This window comes from Poecilia reticulata, linkage group LG5 (assembly GCF_000633615.1).
Source record: "Poecilia reticulata strain Guanapo linkage group LG5, Guppy_female_1.0+MT, whole genome shotgun sequence".
Lineage (NCBI taxonomy): Eukaryota > Metazoa > Chordata > Actinopteri > Cyprinodontiformes > Poeciliidae > Poecilia > Poecilia reticulata.
The window spans coordinates 7,319,620-7,341,187 of record NC_024335.1 but is presented as its reverse complement, the minus strand read 5'-3'; the positions used below and the strand labels follow the sequence as shown (position 1 = coordinate 7,341,187).

General features: G+C 36.4%; 1 protein-coding gene across 15 annotated transcripts in view; it reads left to right on the top strand.

Annotated features, from left to right (window-relative positions):
• The window catches only part of atp2b2 (ATPase plasma membrane Ca2+ transporting 2), a 119,937-nt gene that overhangs the window by 54,312 nt on the left and 44,057 nt on the right, over window positions 1-21,568 (top strand). For all 15 annotated transcript variants that reach the window (XR_001776620.1, XM_008408527.2, XM_008408526.2 and 12 more), the window contains one exon: window positions 21,273-21,473. Coding sequence is in view for 14 of the 15 variants with exons in the window: in XM_008408527.2 (XP_008406749.1) it covers window positions 21,273-21,473 (201 nt within the window). In the remaining variant the exon portion in view is untranslated. The remainder of the gene's footprint in view (window positions 1-21,272; window positions 21,474-21,568) is intronic.

Sequence of the window (21,568 nt, the reverse complement as noted above, 5' to 3'; positions counted from 1 at the left end):
AGCTCAACACAAAGGGAACGACAAGCAACAGCAACAAGCGAATGTTTTCCACCATTCTGGGTGAACACAACACACGAGATGGGACGCAAACAGTGACAAAAGTTGAACATATTGGCACATTTACGAGCATTATAGAACCCCCATTGAATGAGCAAACAGAAACAAAGAAGACAATGACGGAAAAGGCAGAACTTCCCCATTCATATTCTGTTATGTATTTAATGGACACACTGACTTTCTCTTCTGTGGTACCTTCTTAATGTCTCTTTCTGAGATCGTACATTATCAAGATGTGATGCACCTTTGCCATGTTTGATTTTTGTCTGAAAACTTCCACTGGTTTCCAATTCAGAACTGTTCTCTGTACCACTTTATACTTTCTCTGTAGAACATATGTTACCCCTGAAATCCGATCATGATGATGCTTTTTGTCATCATGTGTTTGTAATTTGTATCTCAGGAGGCTGCGGTTGACAATATATAAAATGCCCTCACTGAGGTTAATTTATTATCCTATGAGGCACGAAGACATAAAGCATCTGAACTGACAAAAATGGTAAACCTACCATATCTTTGTCACAACAAGAGGTTAAATGTACCTCGAGCTGCTGAAGAGAATGCTTAAATATTTCTTGTACATTTTATGCTTGACTGTTATGAAGAAACCAGACATTCAAGAGCCACAATTCCGGGAAAAAGCAGAACGGACAATGGTTTCTCTGGCTCTGATTCTTTGCTCTTCTTAGTATTCCTCTTCCTTGTACCATACACCTGCAGGCAGGATGCAGTTACGCACGTGTCACCTTGTAGGTAATGGTGAGGTGATGTCTTGGCTTTGCTGTCAGACAGCCAACAGGTTAATGGCATGATTCTGTCGTAGGTTGGAAGCTAAGCTGTCAACCTAGATTTTAGTTTCCAAGAACGTGTTGTGATTGTGATCTGATTCTTTGATAAGAGTGAACTGCTTGGTAATAACAGTACAACTATTTCATCAAGCAAATGTTTAACACAGTAATACACTGGAAGGTTTCTTTGGGTAGGGCACATTAGGTTTGTAATAGATATAAAAGCACTTCTATTTTTGCTGAACCAGGATGAAGAAAAAGCACTTAAGTCATCAATACTATTTGATGTTGTGGTAGAGACTAAGAACATACTCAAGATCTTTGCCAAAAAGGAATAGAAGGAATATGTGTACATGCAACAATCCTTTCTTGAAACAAAAGAAAAAAAAATCTTCATACAAGATAAAAACACCTTTGTCACACAATTTACCACATATTTTTACAAGTTTGTGCCAAATACTTTTATGTGTAGCTTTGCAATTTTTGTTCTGTTTGGGAGCCTTACTCCATTTTGTGAACAGAGTATGGTTTGGATCAAACACTTCCATATACATCTGTCTGTCTGTCTGTCTGTCTGTCTGTCTGTCTGTCTGTCTGTCTGTCTGTCTGTCTGTCTGTGTCTCTCTCTCTCTCTCCCTCCATCTGGATAAAAACTGTTTTATTCCAATCACAGGATTGGAATAAAACCAACCTTGATATAAATGCAACAAATTTAGATCTGTACCTTAACCTATTGTCTTTCAATATTTTATGTAGCTCTTCTTGCACTGCAAAAACACAAAAGTATTTCTGGTCTAGTTCCTAGGGTTGAAAAGTAATAGTTCTATTGGCAGATTATTTCACTTATAACAAGACTTTATAAGTGAAATAATCTTACTTAAAGACTTAAAACAGAGGTTCTAATTCAGAACATAGTGGTGGTTGAAATGTTTGGCCTGTGATTTACGTCACAGGCCAAATGCATACATAACGTCTGTCTGAGAGCGACACAGTGTAGAGGAGGAACGTAATTGTGAGTTTAATAATGAGCAGCACCAGGAACACATGTCAACACATGCAGTCTTGCAAGCAGCATAGTTCTCTGAAGAACATGCATGCAATGAAGAAGTGAGAAATGGTCCAGCTCCGGTCAACGTTCTGTTGGAACAATGGCTTTGTGCTGTACGGTATAAAAATCCATAACTACATAATATTAGTTTTCTTTGTTTGAAATTTTCTTTTAAATAAAGCTAATGCATGGATATTGGTTTACAACTTTTGACTGCATTACCTAAATTAAAAAAGTTTTAAGGCGAATGTTTAAAAAATAAACTTCTACAATATAGTTATTTTTTAGAAATAGCAAAACAATCAGCTAATTTGAAGTGTTTAATTATGTTTGGGCCAGCAAGGGATTTTCAGAAGACAAATTGAAATATCTGGGTTTATTTGAATCGATTAAAACCACAACCTCAAGGCTCTCCATTGCTGAGTGTCGCTGCTAACATCGTTGGGGAGCTAACCACAACTCCTGCTCACGGCCCACCCACATTACCGCCCATATTCACGTCCATGATAATGAGGAACAGACCATAACGGAAATGCTGCAAACTGAACCAGATATTAACCAGTTAGAGTGAGACTTGACAACGGAGAAGCATCTCTATGGCATAGATTATGTGGGAATTTTGTAGTTGTCAATTCCAATCGCTGGTTTGAAGAAATAAAACATCCTCAAGTTTGTTGTTTTATTGTGACAAATTTCAAACAAGTCTAAGGGATGTGAATATTTTTGTACACTGCTCATCCAAAGCAGAGATTAATATTTACATTGCTGTGCTTACATTAGCTTAATGTAGATTTTGCCGTATTTATCCGTTTCCCTTTCTCTGCTTCAGGAGGCTTGTCTTCCTCTGTTCTTTTGCATCTCTCAACCAGTCAGTCCCATTATAATGGCATCCAATTTGGACACTGAGCTTCTGTGACATTTTGTTGTGGTTGAAATAGGTTCCTCCTCACAATGCAGTGGCTGAAGCATAGTAGTTACTGAAGTACTGAACAGGCATTTAAAGGCTTGTCTGAACAATAGCCATTCTGAACACAAGGACTCCCTGTGTGGGTACTGACAGTGTTATTTCAATATGCTATTTTATCCTTTGTGATGTAATCTGTCAAAATGACAAATTCTTTAGCAAAATATCTCGCAACTCATTTATCTTAGGGATATATAAAGTTCTTTTGGGATTTAGTTGCTTAGAAAGAACTTGTGAATTACTGGAATGGATAAATGAGTTAGAGTACTGAAGATATGTGAAATATAATCTACCACTGTCCCCTGATGGCAATATGTTTTGGTGTCACATTACGACCTAGATTTTCTTTTCTGGATCTGGCAAATCTAGTGTTTTCACTCCAAACAGGTATTTATCAATGCTAACAGTCACAATTGATCATGTCAGATTTTAGACAGGCCAACCAGGACTGGCTTTTAGATCAATTAATACCTGATCCTTCACAATAAGTCACAGTGTGTCTTTTAGAATATCACTAAGAAAAGCAACAATTTTTTCTCTTCATTAGAATATTCTAGTATTAATATCTACTCACCTAAATCCTTTGTACTTCCCAACCTCTCTCTTTGGTTCCCCCAGGCCTTCTCCCCATCAACCTTTTGACTTTCCCTTTATCTGCTTCTATCTCCCATCACTCTACACTTGCGACACCTTACGTCTCTTTCTTTTCCTTTTCTCCTTCGCTCCCATTTCTATTTCCGTGAGCTGGTCGGTCGCTGGTATCCCAATGGGCCAGTGTGCAGTATAGCCTAAATAGACCTGCTCTACATCAATAACCTTCATCGCGTCTCCCTTCTACTCGCACATCTTTCAGAGTTAGTTGCAATGTGAAGAAATGCTGGGAAAGTAGCACATCGAGCTGAAGAAGTAGCACATTGTTTTCATGTGACCTTGACTGTTGACTGATGTTAATCTGTGTTTAGTGAAATAAAGAGTGCACCAAATTTAGATTGAATTTGAAGTATCACTTTGTCATTTATCTAGCAAGTGATAAGAAGGGAATTGCTAATGCCCTGCCTTTTGTGTTAGTAATGACAGTAATCATTGATCCCTAGAATACTTTTGTTAGTTTATAAATCGCTGAATGGCTTAGAACCAAACTACATTAAACTCCTGTTATTGTTGTTGTTGTGTCTACCTTCCAACCCACTCTGGTCTTCTGTTTCTAGTCTGCTCTACATCCCTGGAGCCAGAACCAAACATAGAGAAACAACATTCACCTTTTATTCATCACAAATTTGCAACAAACTTCCAAAAAACCACAAAACAGCTGAAACACTGAGTTCTTTTAATAAATCGAGGCACTAGAATTGCCTTTGATCTTTGATTAGTAGGAAGTTGAACATTTATCAACATATTTGATGTGTATTTGTTTGATTTTGATAATGACATTTGACAAAATGTACTGTTTGCTTGTTTTACATGGTGACCATTTGATGTTTTATGATGTAATGTTCTTTGAATTGCCTCGTGGCTGAAATGTGCAATGCAAATAAACGTGACATGACTAGCATAATACTCAATACCTCTTAAAAAAAACAAAACAAAAAAAAAAAACACTTTTTGATGATTGCTGCGATAACGCTTCAGAAATCTTGTTTGATAACACTTAATTTAACACACCAGAGATGCTCTTATCCAGGGTTTTTAGGTTCCCTGGATATTGAGTTGCTTCTCCATACTGGACCATATGGATATGTTTAAATCAAGAGGATTATTATATTTTCTGTTTTTTGCTATGGTGTTTTATAAGCTAATATGAATAAATGTCTCTGACCAGTTTTATTCACACACTGTCAAATAAACCAATTAAATGGTACATCTTAGATTGTTTATGTCTGTTTTAGTATTATGATATATAGTTGTTAAATATGCATGCAGAGTGCTTAAATGACATTGAGGGTTTTACAACAGACTTCAGAATGTGATGACAGGATTTTAAAGTTGCTACTGGGGGTATTTTGTGACACAGGGGTGGCACAGGCACCATTTAGAGATGCTAGCATTCCTAGGCTACATTTACAGCAGGCAAACAACTCAAATATTTTGTTTTTTGTCCATATCTGACCTATATCTGACTTTTTCATGGGAGTTTGAATGTCCCTATTCAGTTTTTTTTCCCCCCCAACAAAACAAAAACGCCGTTTGTGCCAATTCCATGCGTCATGCTAATTTAGACTGCAGTCTAAATAGTCGTGTTGCATTTTATCTGACTTGTATGCCATTGTCATGGAACATGAATCACGATTCTGCATAATTATGTTTGTAAAAAAATTATGACCCTTTGAGACATTGACATGGATGAATTGGATTTTATCAACTAACATCAAAACTGTATTTCCATAATAGGGATTTATGACCTAATTTCAAGAAGAGTAAAAACAAAACTTGGGATAAGTGTGGCATTTGGTGATCATAAAAAGTCATCCTTTGCATCAAAGCAAAATGAGTTGAAAAGGATCCTCTGTAAAACTTGAGGAAAAACATTTTAAAACAAGCTTGAGGAACAATATTATATGATTCCATCTAGAGACCAAATTAAAACGGCTTATATAAAACGCCACTGTAAACTGAGAACCACTGAGCAAAAGTATCTATAACTCAGAGGGCAAAGCTAATTACAAAGTTCATAACATATTTTTGCAAAGGATCTGTGACCATCAAGAGTCATTGTAATTTTGAGGTTAGATAGCTCTAACTTGTGATGCATGCCACAGAGTCTTCTTACGTCACCGTAACTACGTTTTCTGATGCATGACATGGTTGTGCTAAATGAGGCCAGCAAAAGACAAACATTTAAATGGGCTTTTTAAATGTATCAGAGATTGCTAAGTAAGATTTAGTTTCAGTTGCTGGTGAAGTGAGAGATCTTGGCCTCATCAGCTTATTTTAACAAGGTCAGCTATGTGTTAGTTCAGAATGCATCAATGTCTGATTTATAAATGCATCGTATCTTTCTGTGTGACTGACTCCTACGCCATATGGCCGTGCTGTTTTTTATCTTTATAAAACTTTATTTTCCCTGGCTTCACTTTTCCTATGGGATTAAAATGTTATTGTATTATTTTGGTCACATTCTTGATAAAGATGCTGAGTCTGAAGTGTCACACAAAAGATAGTGATTGGGGGTTTACACTTGTTTTCAGTTGGTTGTATTTTTCCAATGTCATTCCCACAGACTGCAAGCATGTGCAGGTCAGTTTGAGCATTTACAAATAAATTGGATATCAAAGAATAAAAAAGGGTTTTCTTGCAGAGTTGGGAATCAAAAGACGTTTAATAGATTGGACATGCTTTCTGTGGTTGTTTGGTGTTTTTTTTACTTCCATGTTTTGCATCTGAATTGTGTACACAGCTCAAGAGACTATTCGTCCCTTTCCTTTGCCACCCTCTGCCCTTCCTTTATATCTTCACACCCCTCCCTCCTGTCAATGTTTCACACACTTTTAGCTATTCTTTATTGTATTCTGTTTTTTTCCTTGTTCATTCGTATCCATTTTTTATCCCACCTTTCTGTCTTTACCTCTTTTTATCCCCTCTCATCCATCCTCATCCATCCTTCCCCAATGATCATACTAATCGCATCCTCCAGTTGTGGCACCTTACGCATGTTCCCCTCTGACGCAGTCTATTTAATCTCTGTCCCACAAGGGATCTCTCACATGGAACTGCAGTCTCCTTAATAAGGACAATTTCTCCCGCTCTTCAACTCCTCTGCTTCTCCTTTCCTCTCCTCTCCTCTCTCGTGTCTGCCCTTCCCTTTCTTTTTTTCCCCTTGTGACTCTGTAAAGGCGCTGGAAGAAGTCGGAAAAAAAAMCCCATAGAGTGAAATAGGATGCAGTGAGAAAAGGAAAACGAAATGACTCTCAGAGGACAATTATAAATGAGACACAGCCATTTTCCTCTGAGCAAAACCACGGTCGGCACAGAGTGTGCGTACACGTATAAATACATCATACAGGTGATCTCTGCAGTGTAAAAGTAATGGCATTGAGGGAGACTTGCAGTATTTTGGCACAGCAGTCAACACTGCAATGCAAAATGTCTCAATGTAAGAAATGAGATGAGATGTCTTAAAGACCCTTTAAAATCAAACTGAATTTCAATGTCTTCCTATGCAGCTATGAAAAACCCAAACATTAAAATGTGGCAATTTCACAATTTTGAGTTTATCATGATGTCCCTGCATAAAATGTAGATTTTAAAGAAAAAAAAAAGAACAATTAATTTGTTCGGTTTTCCAAACATTTCACAAGCACAGCAGACATTTTATAAATGCACAGCAAAGGAATTAAATACATTTTGTCCCAGAGTGTTTTGCCTGTGTTACTTCAGAAGTAAATTATTACAGCTACTTTTAAAGTAATTTTTTATTCAATTACATGTAATTTTGACATGATTTCTGTGTAAAATAGAATCACTGCTAGGAAATGTGAAATTTACTTGCAAAAGTAGTGTTCAACATTCCTGTCATCCAGTAGTATTTTATGGTAGGAATTAAATTGCAATTCCCATCAGTGTGTAGGTGAGCACTACTCACTGTTAATTTGTTAAGCTTTATTTTTGTAATTATAAAACTTAAAGTGTGAAAGCCCAAGCTCTAGCTTAAATCAAGAGAAACAAATGTTTTGGTTTTTATGGGATTTTTTTTAATTACATGCAACAAATAAATCAAGGTTTTCTGAAATGTTTTATTTAATATGTTTTATCATATTAAACAATGCTCATTGCAAATATGCATGAGCTTTAGAAATATTTGATCAGTTAATGCATTTATTACATACTAATAAAATAGCTTAATAATTATTACACAATATTGTGTTGTCAGTTGGTTTAAAAAAATCTGAAATCATTTTGATAAACACTTTGATGTGTGGAGGTTGTACTTACGCAGCGTGAAGTTAAAATGCACAACACACCTGGCTGGGAGCTGATTCTCAATAAATGAATAAACAAATACTTGTGTTTTTGACAGACTATATTCATATGTCGGCTATAAAGAAAAACTCAAATGGTATTTGGTTCTGGCTGAATGTGGTAGGGCCAGCTGGATTAGCCCTTCAGCTTTATTTCATTGGAGCCAGTGATGTTGACGCTCAGCTTGTCTTTTCAAGTGAGGAATCAAGTTCAGCTCTTACATTATCTCTGTTAAAGATTATTGACATAAAACTTTYGCTCACTCCATCTTTCTTTCTCTAGAAAGGACTTCACTGACCACTAGGAGCCCTAGAATATGCTTTGTTTTGGTGCCACTTTAAAAAGAACTTTTTATATGCAACATTCTGCACAAAGTTGGTTTCATTTAATGGTAACAGAGAGGCCTGTGCCAAAGAGTTTAGGTATGAATTCATACCTAAACACTGGATTAAAATAAAGTACTTAAGACTTTATTTTGTAAATATCCATTTTGCTCATTTCCCACATGTGACTAAGAAAAACGTCTAATCCAGTTTGAATATATTTCCTTAATTTTTCAATGGTCCCATAATGGAAAAAGCTGAATGAAGCAGAGAATCACTTGCAACTGCGTGTCTGTCCTTATCTGTTAGGTAGGTCACACTTAGCCTACTGAAGATTGAATGGATTCAAATATGAGTCACATGGCTTGCAGTTTATTTGATATTTATTTTTGTTGTGTATTCACTGTGATGCATTTCAGTAAAATTTAAAACAGGATTCCAGCAAGGTTTCACTTTAGGAAAAATGATCACTTTAATATTGAATAAGTTACTTCATAGCTTACAGCAAATGGGAGAAGAATATTTACAAAGTACATTTGTTGTCTAAAGTCTAGTCAGTGGGATCAGTGGGTGTTTCTAGTTTACTAAGCAAGAATATATTAATAAAGCTGTTGCTGACAGTTGACTATCATTGTCATGCCTTATTTAACAGCGGCAAATATTTTTCCCCAAATGCTGAACACACCCAGTTAAAAAGAAATAATGACTTTCATAATGTTTCCTCTGAGATGTGTGATGATGTGCAATAAATTTGGACTTCCATCTAAGGGTTTGCTGATGATCTCTTGAGAGCTACATTGGGGGCTAGTTTAGCTGACAGTGATTAAGCATAGTGTGAGACAAAGACATTTATTACCCACATATCTACTAAGCATCATGTCTGGTCTAAATCGAGGCAGAATATGCAGACAGACATATTTTTAGAGACAGATTAGTATAAACAGTCACACATAAATGTCAGCCATCAGTGAAGTCAGCTGCCCCATAGATCATTGATGGAGGTAAAGCCAGACTTTACTAGCCTGTTCTCATGGTGCCTGGTCTCTGAATCACAACAGTCTGATTGTACAGTCTTTGTGGCTGTGCAGTTTATTCCTGAATTTATTAAGTATAACAAAAGTTGTGGAAATTGATTACACTGTTTTCCCTCATCAATCTGATCTGAGACTGTGCAAAGCAAAGGAATTAGAAATTAGTAGCATTGCTCACATTTTAGCTGGATTTGCAGATTTGAGAGTGAAGACTATATTTTCTTCTTTTCTCACTCTGTTTTTTTGGACAAAAAATTTTTTCACCTTGTGATGCAGAACAACCAAAATATAGTTTTATCCTAAACAAATGGTCACTATTTCTTAAACAGATGCAGTGTTGCACCAGATGTGGTGCTCATTTGCTTAAGCATAGCAAATACTACTTTGAGTTTGTTGGAAAAAAAAAATCAGTCAAAGGAACAATCAAGTATGCTTTGTGTTATTTGTGTCGTGACGAGTGGAATAATGGCATCTAATACTAAGCGTTTTCATTCTTGCCTGGGAGAAAAGGGTTACTGTGGCAGCGATAACAACACTTGGTCAAAGGCACAGAATCAAAGAGCAAAAATCAAAACATGTCTGATGTACAAAAACACATAATTCTGACTTTTGTCATAATCTATTCTCTCAATTAAAAACAGTTTGGAAGTCCAGGCAGTGTTAAAAGGGGAATTTTCTGCCTCACTCCTTTTCTAACGCTTGCAGTTCATAAAAAGACATTTTACTTTGTAATAATTTGTTATACTGTCTGTTGGCATTAAATATCAGTTCGGTTTATGAAGGAAGAACTGTTTTGTTTGCTATTAGTCAAAGCCCAGTAGTCAAAATATTTGGAAAGAAAAAAAAAACAAAGTTCTACTTAAAAATGTATTCTCACTGCAAAAGTCCCTTGGTTAGCTTTTTTTTTGTTTGACGTAACAACCTACATTTCCTATAGTTGGCCTGTCTGAGGGAAGCAATCTGTTTAAAGCAGACCAATGTGTCACTCATGAATATACCCCAAGTTATTTATTTATTTATTTATTTATTTATTTATTTATTTATTTATTTATTTATTTATTTAGAGTGCAATATTCCCAACCAGTCTTAGAGAGTATGGGATCTGAATTGAGCTATTTCCAGGTCTGTCATCGTGAGGCAGATGCCAAATGATCAAATGGTTGTTTAAGCTGAACTTTCATTGTGGAGACAGAGGAACCACCCAGAGGGTCACACATTTCTAGTGCGTTCAACCAATTTAGCACTTCATATGACTAGGCGATATGGCTTAAAAATAAAATCCCAAATTTTGATTTTAATCTTTTTTTTCTCTCTCTTTCTCTTTTCTTGAATACAAATACAAAATGTAAAAAAAAGAAAAAAAAGAAAACAAATTCTTAAGTCAATTATCCCTTCTGAAAGTTGGCAAAGTCCAACTAGATACAAGTTGTAAAACATGTTTTAAAAACAACGTGGTTGGCCGTGGGCAGGCTGACATCACAAAATCCCAAGGAGTGCTTAGGTTGAAAGAAAAGCAAGTTTTCCCAAAAAATACATTGTTATATGCAATTAATCAATAAAATAGATTTACTGTCAGACGGACATGGCAGTCAGCTTGAATTGAATCAAAATTCTCCTTAGTGATTGTCAGATTAAGAGAACCAAAATTCTCTGATCTGATTAAACCAAATGTAACTCTTTGGTTTGAAATCCAAGTGTCATGTCTAAAAAAAGCTCTGCTCATCACTTGGCCAACGCCATCCCTACTCTGAAGCTTGGTGGTGGCACCATCATGCTGTGGACATTTATTTTATGGCAGAAAATGGGATACTGCCCAGCTAGAGTTCAGACTTCTATCCAATTGAATCTTCCTGGAAAGACTCAAAAATAATCTGTACCAATGTTGCCCAACCAGCCTGACTGAACTTAGATGAGCTGCAGACAAAAGAAGTGAAAAATACCCAGAGGCAGATGTGCTAAGCATGCAGAGATATAGCCAGGAAAACTCGAGATTCTCATTTCTTGAACAATGTACTAGATCATAGGTGTGTACATATATCGTCTTTTATTTTAAAATATCAATATTTTCTTGCAAATTATTGTAATTTTTTTTTTTTACATTTTGTCATTATTGGCTACTTTGTTCAAATTTTTAAAAAAGCAAACAATACTCAGTTCATCTTTAGAATCATTCTGTAGACCTGTAAGTAAGAAAACCTGAAAAAAAAAAATCAAGCCATGTTAATTCCTTCCAGTGACCCTGTTGAGGAATTAACAGTGGTACAGCTAATCTGAATCTGTTAACATTAGGATTGTTTTCTTTCTTTTTTTTAATTTTATTTTGGAAAATGTATTACTCTGAGAATGGAATAGTTATTGTTGTCGTCCATTTTAGATGTTTTTTTTTGTTGTTTTTTTTAGATTTCCTTTYGTCTTCCTTGTTCTCAGGACAACCAAAAACATTTTATTTTTACTACTTCTGCTACACTCCTGGCCACATATATACGGTGTGCATCTCAGAGTGTGTTGATTTCCCTTACCTGTCATGACTATTTCATTACTCTCTCTGGTAGTTTGAATTTTAATAGCTGTCCCTTTTGTGTTGTGCTTATCTGAGCCCCTGGGCGAAACCAGAGACTGACACCCAGATGGGAGACCGCAGATAGACCACTGTCACTCTCCCTTTCAGCCTCTTGGCCTCGGATGCTCTCTCCTTCCACTCCCTGGGGGAAGGCTTGCTGAGATGTGCCAGTGTTTGTATGAAATTTATTTGTGTGCAGATAAAAAATTTGGTTTGTGTTTTCTATGGAAATGGCTGAAACCATGGAGCCAAAATTAGTTGATGTTTGATCACTTTTCAGCACAGTTGTTGTTTTTTTATTATTATTATTTAAAAAAAATTTACAAAAGAAAATAAGCCATTCATGTGTTTGTAGTTTGCTAAAAAAATGTATTTAAAATTACAATTAATCTTGCAACTTTATGCTTTATAAATACTGACGTACTCAGTAATACAGAGCTGTGCAATGCCTGGAGACTTTTTCCGCTCGGACTGAGAATTTAGCGGAATAACATGAATGAATAAATGAGTTATAGATAGTGATAATGGATGGATGAAAACTAAGGCGTGATCCTTGGATAGTCTATGCTGACTACATGGTTGACCAGTCTGGAATTACAGGATGATGTTACTAACCCCGTTACACTTTGTCTTTATCACCAAGCAGTCGTGTCCAAACAAACCCTGACTATCTCTTTTCTTTTCTTTACCACGCACAAACACACCTCTGGTGCCCTCAGACTGCCAGTAAACAGATGTCTCATTAAAGTTTTGTCCACATGTAGGGCAGTCGGTCTGGTTAGAGTTACAGTGTTTGAAGCTCAGATGGTGGAAAAAAAGAAACAAATGACTAATAAAGTCAATAAGCAGGCAGTAAGAAGGATTTTATTACTCTTTGTATTTTGATCGCAGAGGCTTGAGTAAAAACATTTACAGTTGATACCTGCAAATAAACACAAACTGTATTAAAAATACATTACTTTTTTTGTGTGTTGGGCATGAAATCAGGCTAAGCTGAACTTATTGTAGGTCAGTAAAGTTAACCAAAATGATTTCTGCTAAATACCAGAACAATTAACAGACATTCTTTTTCCAAAGATTTTCTTTTTTTTACTTCCTTTAAACTATTAGGAGGAGCTGCAATGATGTTGTCATGCCCTTACATGATTCTCATTGGCTACGTCACAAAATCTGAGGTATTTGGAAGCAACATCTCTCAAACTGCTTCCTTTATCATATCAAGGAAAATTTTAAAGAAATCATGCAAGGTATCAGGAACACCCTATGCACCTCCATAAATCTTGGTATTTTGGTACAAAACATGGTGTTGTAAGGACACTGGGGACTTTCTTGCATCCATTTTGGTGGTGACATGTAAGGGTCAACCTGGTAATAGATGAATAGAGGAAATGGGGGCACCTGCAAGCCTGGCAATACCATAATGCACAAAATGGACACCATCATAAAGAAAGAACATTATGGAAATATTGAAGTAACATTTTAAGACATCAGCCATAAAGTTTAGTCCTTGGCACGGATGGGTCTTTCTAATGGACAGTGAACCTAAGCATAACACAAAATGACTTACAAAGTGGCTTAAAGACAGCAAGTTCAATGTTTTGAAATGGCCTTCACAAGCCCTGATTTCAGTCCTATAACTTTTGCAGGCAGAGATGAAAAGGTGTGTGTGAGCAAGGAGGCCTGCTAACCTGAATTAGTCGCACCTGTTCTGTCCGGAGAAATGGGCCAAAATTGTAACAAACTGAGAAACCGGTGGGAGTACGTCCATTATTAATAATGTGTGATATTGTTAGATGGGAAGCATCTGACTAATTGTAAATTAAAATTTCATTTTCATTGACAAAATGTAATCTTATTAAAACATCTGTCCTGAGTCATACAGTTTAAGGGCAATTCTATTAAATACTAAAAAAAATGTATGTAAACTTTTAGATTTGTAGTAAGCATATTGTCCTTATTATTCTGATATTTTATGAATTGAACTAAGCTTGGCAATCCCCCATAGTTGATGGTAAATCAAATTAAACTTTTCATGTTTTAAATCAGAGTGCAGAAATCTTTTACATCCTTTTAAACAGTCAATATATAAACATCTTCTGACCTTAAACAAAGCCTGTAGATTTTCCCCAGTAAAGCAGATGTGTAATGAATTTCAAAAAAGGACCATATGCACTGACATCTTCATGCTGTCTGAGTGATACTCAACTTGTTTACATTTTTTCTTTCTCTGTGCTGCTCTTGAGTTTTTACTGAAAGGCTTTCCCAAGAAGTGCAAATGACTTCTATCAGCAATCAAATTCCCAGACGTACACAGTATACAGTGAATTAATTACATATGTTGCTGTCTTACAAATAATGTGTAGAACTATGTCGTTTTGATCAGTTAATGACTTTAAAATTAATATGGAGTGAACTATTAATCTTGAGTTGGTTATCACACTATAGGTTTCTCCCAATAATAATGCTCATATACCTGTTAATAAGTATATCTGGTAGCAATGCCTGTATGTGTGTGTGAGAGAGAGATGGCCATATATATGGTCTTTTCAGTCCACTCTTCTATTTCTCACATGAGTCATGCTCTTGGACCACAGTACCTGACAGCAAAACTCACCCACTTGTGCAGCTGCCCCCACAGGCTCAAATACACACACACACAGGCTCACTTTATTTTCTGCATTGCAACATACATTTAATTTGGTTTTTGGAAGACAGATGAAAACTGTCCTTATTTGTGTTCTCTTGCAGAAGAAAGCAAAGAAGGAAAGTTTTATTTAGTCGGTTCAGTATTTGGTTCAAATGTTAAAATGAAGCTGTTAATTGATCTGTTATTCCACATGTAAAAAGTCTTATAGGTCAGTTGGTGATTGTCAGAATGTGTGATTTTAGTTTTTGAGGTTCAGAGCAGTGCATATTTAAAGTGAAACGAACCCCCAAATCAACATTGTCTTATTTAGGGTTTTATTTTGATGTTTCCGTGAAAATCTTGATATTTTCTGACTGTTGGTGAAGGTATGGCGTTAAACGGATGACTGTTTCAGACTGCCTGCAGCACGGAGGAAGTGGGAGAGGCTAAAGGCAACTCTTGCAGCTGAGCTGAAGAGCGTTGTCGCCATAAAGGTTTCCAACAACACAGAAAAAGAGTCTCTAGATTTATGACTAGTTGTTATCAACTTGAGGAATCTGGAATAATCAATAAATATAGCGATAAAGTAGATAAGTTGACAAAAGTACTAATTTTGTCCTGATCATAACCCCACTCACCCTATCCACTCATCCCCACTCTCATTTCTGTTTCTTGGCTAAGCCTTCCTTTCTGAATTTGTTTCTTAATTTGCCGGGGTCGGGGTCGGGGTTTAGTTTTCTGAGGGGTGTTACTTACACTTTCACATCTGTTTGTCCTCTATTAAAATAAATAAATACTATAGCAAAACCTATGTGCTACCACCCACAGTACATTTATAATGTGGCTTTGTATCACAAACCACATTGTCACTTTCCTCTCCATTAATGTTTAAAAAGGGCTGTCCTCTGGCAGAGAAATGATTTATTCACATATGTTGTGTTCATATGAGTTCATATGTCCAAGTGACCCAGTGACTCAACATGAAATCACTTGTTTGTTTCCATACAATGCAGTATATTTGCTTGAATCTTTGGCCTTTGTGACTGTGACCACTCAATGCCCAGCGGTCAAATACCGCCCGAGTTGGTGTGATGACAACAACTGACATCAACTTGTCCCAAAGAGAAATGGCCTTCTACCACATAGTGGGGGATTGTGCAATAAAATTCTTAACATAAATGCCTATGCATGGTCCTCAAAAACAGATAAATTTGTTCTCTTTCTTATATGTTGCCAGAATCTAAGGTTGTCATTTTGTACTAGGATTCCTTGTTTGGGGATTCTTGTAGGTTCTTCCTGACACTCATTCCATATAGAACATTTTTCCTGTGTGGTCCCAACTATTATATACAAATTTTACTGTGACAAGATTTTTCATTGTCACAGCAAATAGTTTGACTATTTTCTCCACTGTTTGTTCAATTAAAGCATCAGTATTCATCTGAAAACACAGTTGCAGTGTGCACTTTAGTGGTCACACATTCAGTGGTCACCAACCGCAACACCACACATTGATGTGTAGGACGATGGACCTTGCAGGCGTTGTGGAGCACCATGCAGGTACCCTCCATGATCTGGTCCTTTTGGGGTCCTGCTGCTGTTCTGGGCTGGTACCTGACTCTTTGTGGGGGGTTTTCCCTGCTTTGTGCTGTGCTGGTTTGTTGCCAGAGGTCCTAGGCCCTTGAAGGGACTGGGTCCTAGGTTTGACCTGCACAGTGGGAGATAGTGGTGTGGCTGCTCTTGGGTTGATACCTTGCCTGTCTGCCAGAGGCTGCTGTTACCAGATTTACCTGTCCTTTGCAGCTTTTGGGTGCTGAGTCTTGCAGGCTTTCCACCGTTCTCACTATCGTGCACCTCCAGGTGATAAACTGGCTCACATACACCCACACAACACAAACACTTATTTTTCACACATACACTCATCCACCCACACATACACACCCATGCACCGACTCACAAATAATCCAAGTGGTTGAAGGTCATACAAGCACATGTTTCTATTACATCAGTCTGGCCTGCTGGATCCATAGTTGATATAATAGTCAACCATGCCATTTGAATTATTTCTTGGAATATCGTGGCGCATCTAGTAAACCAGCTTCTTTAAATGGGATGCCTGAAATTCAGAATACAGTAAATGAAAAAAAAATCATGTTACAGTGAAAAATGACAATTTTATAACAAATATTCATGAAGTAATCAAATCAGAAAAAAATTTTGAATCCAAGGAATAGAGATTTTGACTGCCAATTTTTTGCAGGGAATAGAAATGTGACCAAGAAATTTGCTAAAAACAACAAAGAAATGTGGCTAGAGGAAGAAATAAGACAAGAATAAGCTGAAACGAGAACACAAATAGCCAGGATGAAATTCAATAAATTAATATAATAAGATCAAGACTAATGTAGTATCTTGTTGTAGAGTGCCTGAGCTGATAATTTTTTTTTATGTAACCAACACTAAACTTGACCAAAAATAACAATTAAAAAACAAAGACCATTCCCAAATCTGAACGATCAGAATTAGTTGACAGGGAAGTGAGACATTTTCTGGAGTTAATATTTTGGAGTTAACAAAACATTTCAGAAATATTTATGAGCAGTTTCTAATTTGTATATATTTTTTTCTTTTACAAAATTAAATATTTTGCATAATTTTCCTGATAACCGTGCTGTTGATGGAAATTGAAATATCACCACATCACTTTAGTCTTCTCTGTGGTTTTCTGCATGTGCACATGTGCCCACACATTCCCTTTCACCAAAAATGGACACACAAAACCGGCACTTACTTACATATTCACACATTCTCCAAGGTTCAGAGTCGTGGGTATTTCTGTTCTCTGAGTGGGATGCATAGTGTTTCCATGGAGATCTATTTTTAGCCCCTGACAAAAAAAGGGCAACTGTTAAAATATGCCATCATATTCCCTCTGAATTAAAAAGATCCCATTTTTCCTCACGCAAGCATGAAGGCATAAAGTTTTGTCTGAAAATGGGATACTAGGAAGGCTGCCTTTGTCAAAGCAGATATAGATAACACTCTGCTGGGCTTCCCAGAACAGTTTTGTAGGTAGTCAGAAATCTTACAAGAATGGGGGAGAATAAAGACCAATAAGTGTTTTGTGAGAAAATTATTTAAAGGGTTTTACATGTGCTCTTCTCTGTTACATGATGTTAGGCCATATTTTATGCAACACTGGAACAAAAAATTAATAATGATTAAAATAATTATTGAAAAGAAAATTAATGAAAAGTATTTTAGAAATGCAATATTTGTGATGGAAATCTTTAAGGCATCTTGTTGAAAATCTGTACCAGACAGAATGAAGGCAGTTCTAAAAGTAACTGGGTACTATGTCCTACAAAATGTTACATATTAGTTAGCATCTTGCATTTTAATCACCCCACAAATGTGTTTTGTAGTTACTGTTAGTAGCATTTAAGCATCTAAATTACAGTTGTATTTTCTTTCTTCTAACAGTTTTAGGGGACATAAGTAAATTGTTTTGTAAACTAAGCATTACTCAGAGTCAAACATCACACAGTAATAATTAAAGGAAAAGTAGAAAACTGAATTCAAAATCCAGTTGCTTGTGGACATGGATTTTCTTAAAATGTGCTTAAATCCACATGCCTACAAGTGTATTCAAATATGGAGAAATGTGCATTGCTGATTGAAGAAAGTTACACAAGTACAGCACTTGTTTTTTTATTATTTATTGCTACTGTTTTACAGCAAAATTTTTTGTCTTTGTTCTCTTGTATGTGGTTTGAATATTGGTGAGAAACTCCAAACTGCAACACAGTGAAGCATAATATACGATGAATAATGATTCCAACATAGATTGCTTTATAAAGCGAGAGCATCAACTATGTATTTTAATTCAAATTTACCCTTCAATTGATACCGTTCTTGATTATTAAAGGTTAAAATAGTGATATTTCTATGGATTGTTTTTTTTTTTACCACTGAAGAGTGAATGTTTGTGAGTGTGGCCGAAAAGGAAAGAAATCTTGTATTTGATGTCTTCTAGACAGGACAAAAAAATGGCAGGGCCTTTGAAAAAATTGCACCCTAATATCTGTAATCATTATATGTGCCTGTGCACAAATATTCACAAACATTACTCATCTGTCATCTATGCTTTTCTGTGCAGGCGCTGTGTATGCATGCACTATGTGTGTGTATCTGACTAATGGTAATTGGCAAATATAAGAGCTCAGATGTTATCATGTGATAGTGTAAGCAACCACAGGCATGCTGGCGCAGCTCTCTTACACACAAAACAGCACAAGTAGCTAGTCACGACTCACAGACCCGGCCATACACGCACATGCATTCACACAGAGATGTTTACATGTTATGTAAAGAAGGCTTCTGTGGAGATCAATGGAAGAGCATGCCAGGTCGTCTCATAGAAATAATTAAAAGTGAATAGCTAATGATCCTATTTATAGACTGATCTATTTGTAACCAGCACAACACAGGAGCTAGGAAATATCCTTCCTTCTGTCTACTGTGAGCCATGTTAACATTCCTTCCTTTAATGTTCCTGCTCTTTTCCAACGTCCTTCCCCTCGTTTGATTTGCTGAAGCACCGGTTATTTTCTGCAACAGTACCTAGTCCTCTCACCTGTCGTATGCATTTAGATGTGAGCGTTGTCAAGCAGCAGCGATGTTATCAGGTGCAATCCCGGGCCAATCCTGGGAGACCCTGTGACGCACTATGCATGACATAAGGCAGCCGTAACATGCATTGTTGTGTGGGAGAAGGAGAGAGAAAGAGAGAGAGAGAGCTCCCGTGAATACTTGCCAATGCTTTTGTGTGCTGTCAGCAGCAAGACAATGATTTAGCACTGAAAAGCAACATTAATTATGTTAGCTACAGATAGAGTCCGACTTGGTATTGCGACGTAATACAATATTCAGAGATTTCTTAAAATGTGATGTAAATATAGTTTACAGTGGTAGACTGTACAATATGTTTTAACCTTCAGTCCTTAAATCTTTTTTTACTTCTTCTCTGTAAGGCCAGAATGTCCAATTGTTAAATAAAATACCTCTTATATATGATTATTTATTATGTGTTTTAATAACTAACTGAACAGAGTTGTGGGTCTTTCTGTCATCATTTGGTAATTTTGTCTCAGCCAATATATCCTTTATGCTAGGACAAACTGGGTTTAGCCTTACTTATCTCGTTAACATTCACATGGCACTGATCAGTCATCTGCTCAAACCCCATCTGTCTTATTTGCTTACTGAACAATTTGAACACTTGAGTGTTTTCATGAGGTGTTTGTAGGAGCTGACAGATGTAGTCATCTGCCCAAATATGAGTGAGACAATATACACTGTGTAACAACTGCATTGCTTTTAGTGTTTTAGAACCAATGCAATTGTTTTGATGTGGGTTCTAGTGCAATTACTGTGTTCACACACAGAAATGGACCAGAATTTATTTTAAAAAGACTAATCAACCCAAGTGCGAAAACCATTTTCAAACTATAAAGCCATCAAACTAATGGCATGTGCTGTGAATTGTTTTGTACAATTGACATATTTGAATAGAAATAATTCAAAAGCAATACGCTATGCCCTTATCTAAAGGACTCTAGTGAACCATCAATTAGAGCCTTTATCTAATTAGTAAATTAGATAAAGGCTTTTATCATTTTTTCCAAATGGAGAAAATGTTTTATCATTTTAAACATTTTCTCCATTTGGAGTGTGAGTTCTACACTCCACTCCAGGACTTACTTGCCTCAGTTAAGGCCAGAGTTCATTATTCAACAATACAAAAGATTATATCTTTAGAAAAGTTCCCAGGCAAAAACTACTGATCAAACAAGACACAGCTGTCAGTCTTGTATTTGCCTAAAACCAGCTATATTTTTTCAGATTATTGTTGATTTCCTTCTTGAATGCTGTTGCAGTGGACATTTGTTAGTCTGTTATTGCCAGTTAAAGTTTGTTGGTCAAGGTGTGCACCCTCTGGATTATTTTCCCAGTGTTAAATTTGCGTCACAAATCTACTCCTTTTGCTCAAACTGCTTAGTACAGTCATACAGCCAACACACCAAATCCCTGCTTGCTTTACCAACTATAGTTTATTCAACCACATTTTATTTTACAGGGTAAAGAAATGGATAACATTATTGTACTGTATATAAAGACTGCACTTCAAGGTTTTACAATTAATAACAACTAATTAAAGACATGCTCAACTAGTAACAAAGGACATTCAGAATGAGAATGTCAATTATGTGCACCAATAGATTACTATTATAAAATTACTCCAAATAACTCATAACTGTCCAGATTATATTAAAGGTAGATATAATTTCTCATTAAAACAGTGTTTGATTATATTAACTCGTCCATAAATTTTCAACTAAAAACCAGTCACTAGTCCTGCCAAACTATACTTTTTAATTCAACACTGAGCTCATATGAAAAGAAAATCCCTGAACTGCTTTCTAAAAGTAAATTGTGCCTTAAGCCAGCATGAAGCACTTCACATTAACGTACTAAAGCTATGTATGCACAATAGATCACAGTGTATGAGGAGGTGGATAAGGTCAAAGCATAAAGGCCGTTATCGCTGAATTATATAAGGAATGCAGAAATCTGTGGCCCACCGTGACTCAATCTGGTAATTAGAGTTGCTGTGTTTGTGGCAGGGGAGGGACTATAAAGGGTTAAAAGAGTGCAAAAGAATAATGCCTGGAAATTAAAATCAAGAGAAATGATTGAGAGCACATTTGTCTGGGATCAACATGTTTACCAACAGCAGTGTCAGGAAATTCATTTGCAGCTTAGTATTTAGATATTTATTATGTTTTTTTTGTTGTTGTTTTTTTTCATTAAATGAATGTCCCCACCTATTCTCACAGCCATTGTGTTCCCTTTTCAGGTCTTGCAGGTGTTCAAACGGACCTGGACAAAAGAAAAGAAATATTTGGTAAAAACCTGATACCTCCAAAAAAGCCAAAAACATTTCTACAGCTGGTATGGGAAGCACTGCAGGATGTCACCCTCATCATCCTGGAGATCGCTGCTCTAATCTCCCTGGGCCTCTCCTTCTACCACCCCCCTGGGCAGACCAGTGGAGATGGTGAGTTACCCAGCTGCTGTGGCATCTCCTCCTGTGAAGCTTGCTTCCAGTTGGTTTAAAATTAGAGAAACACGCATCATTAGTTCTGATGCTCT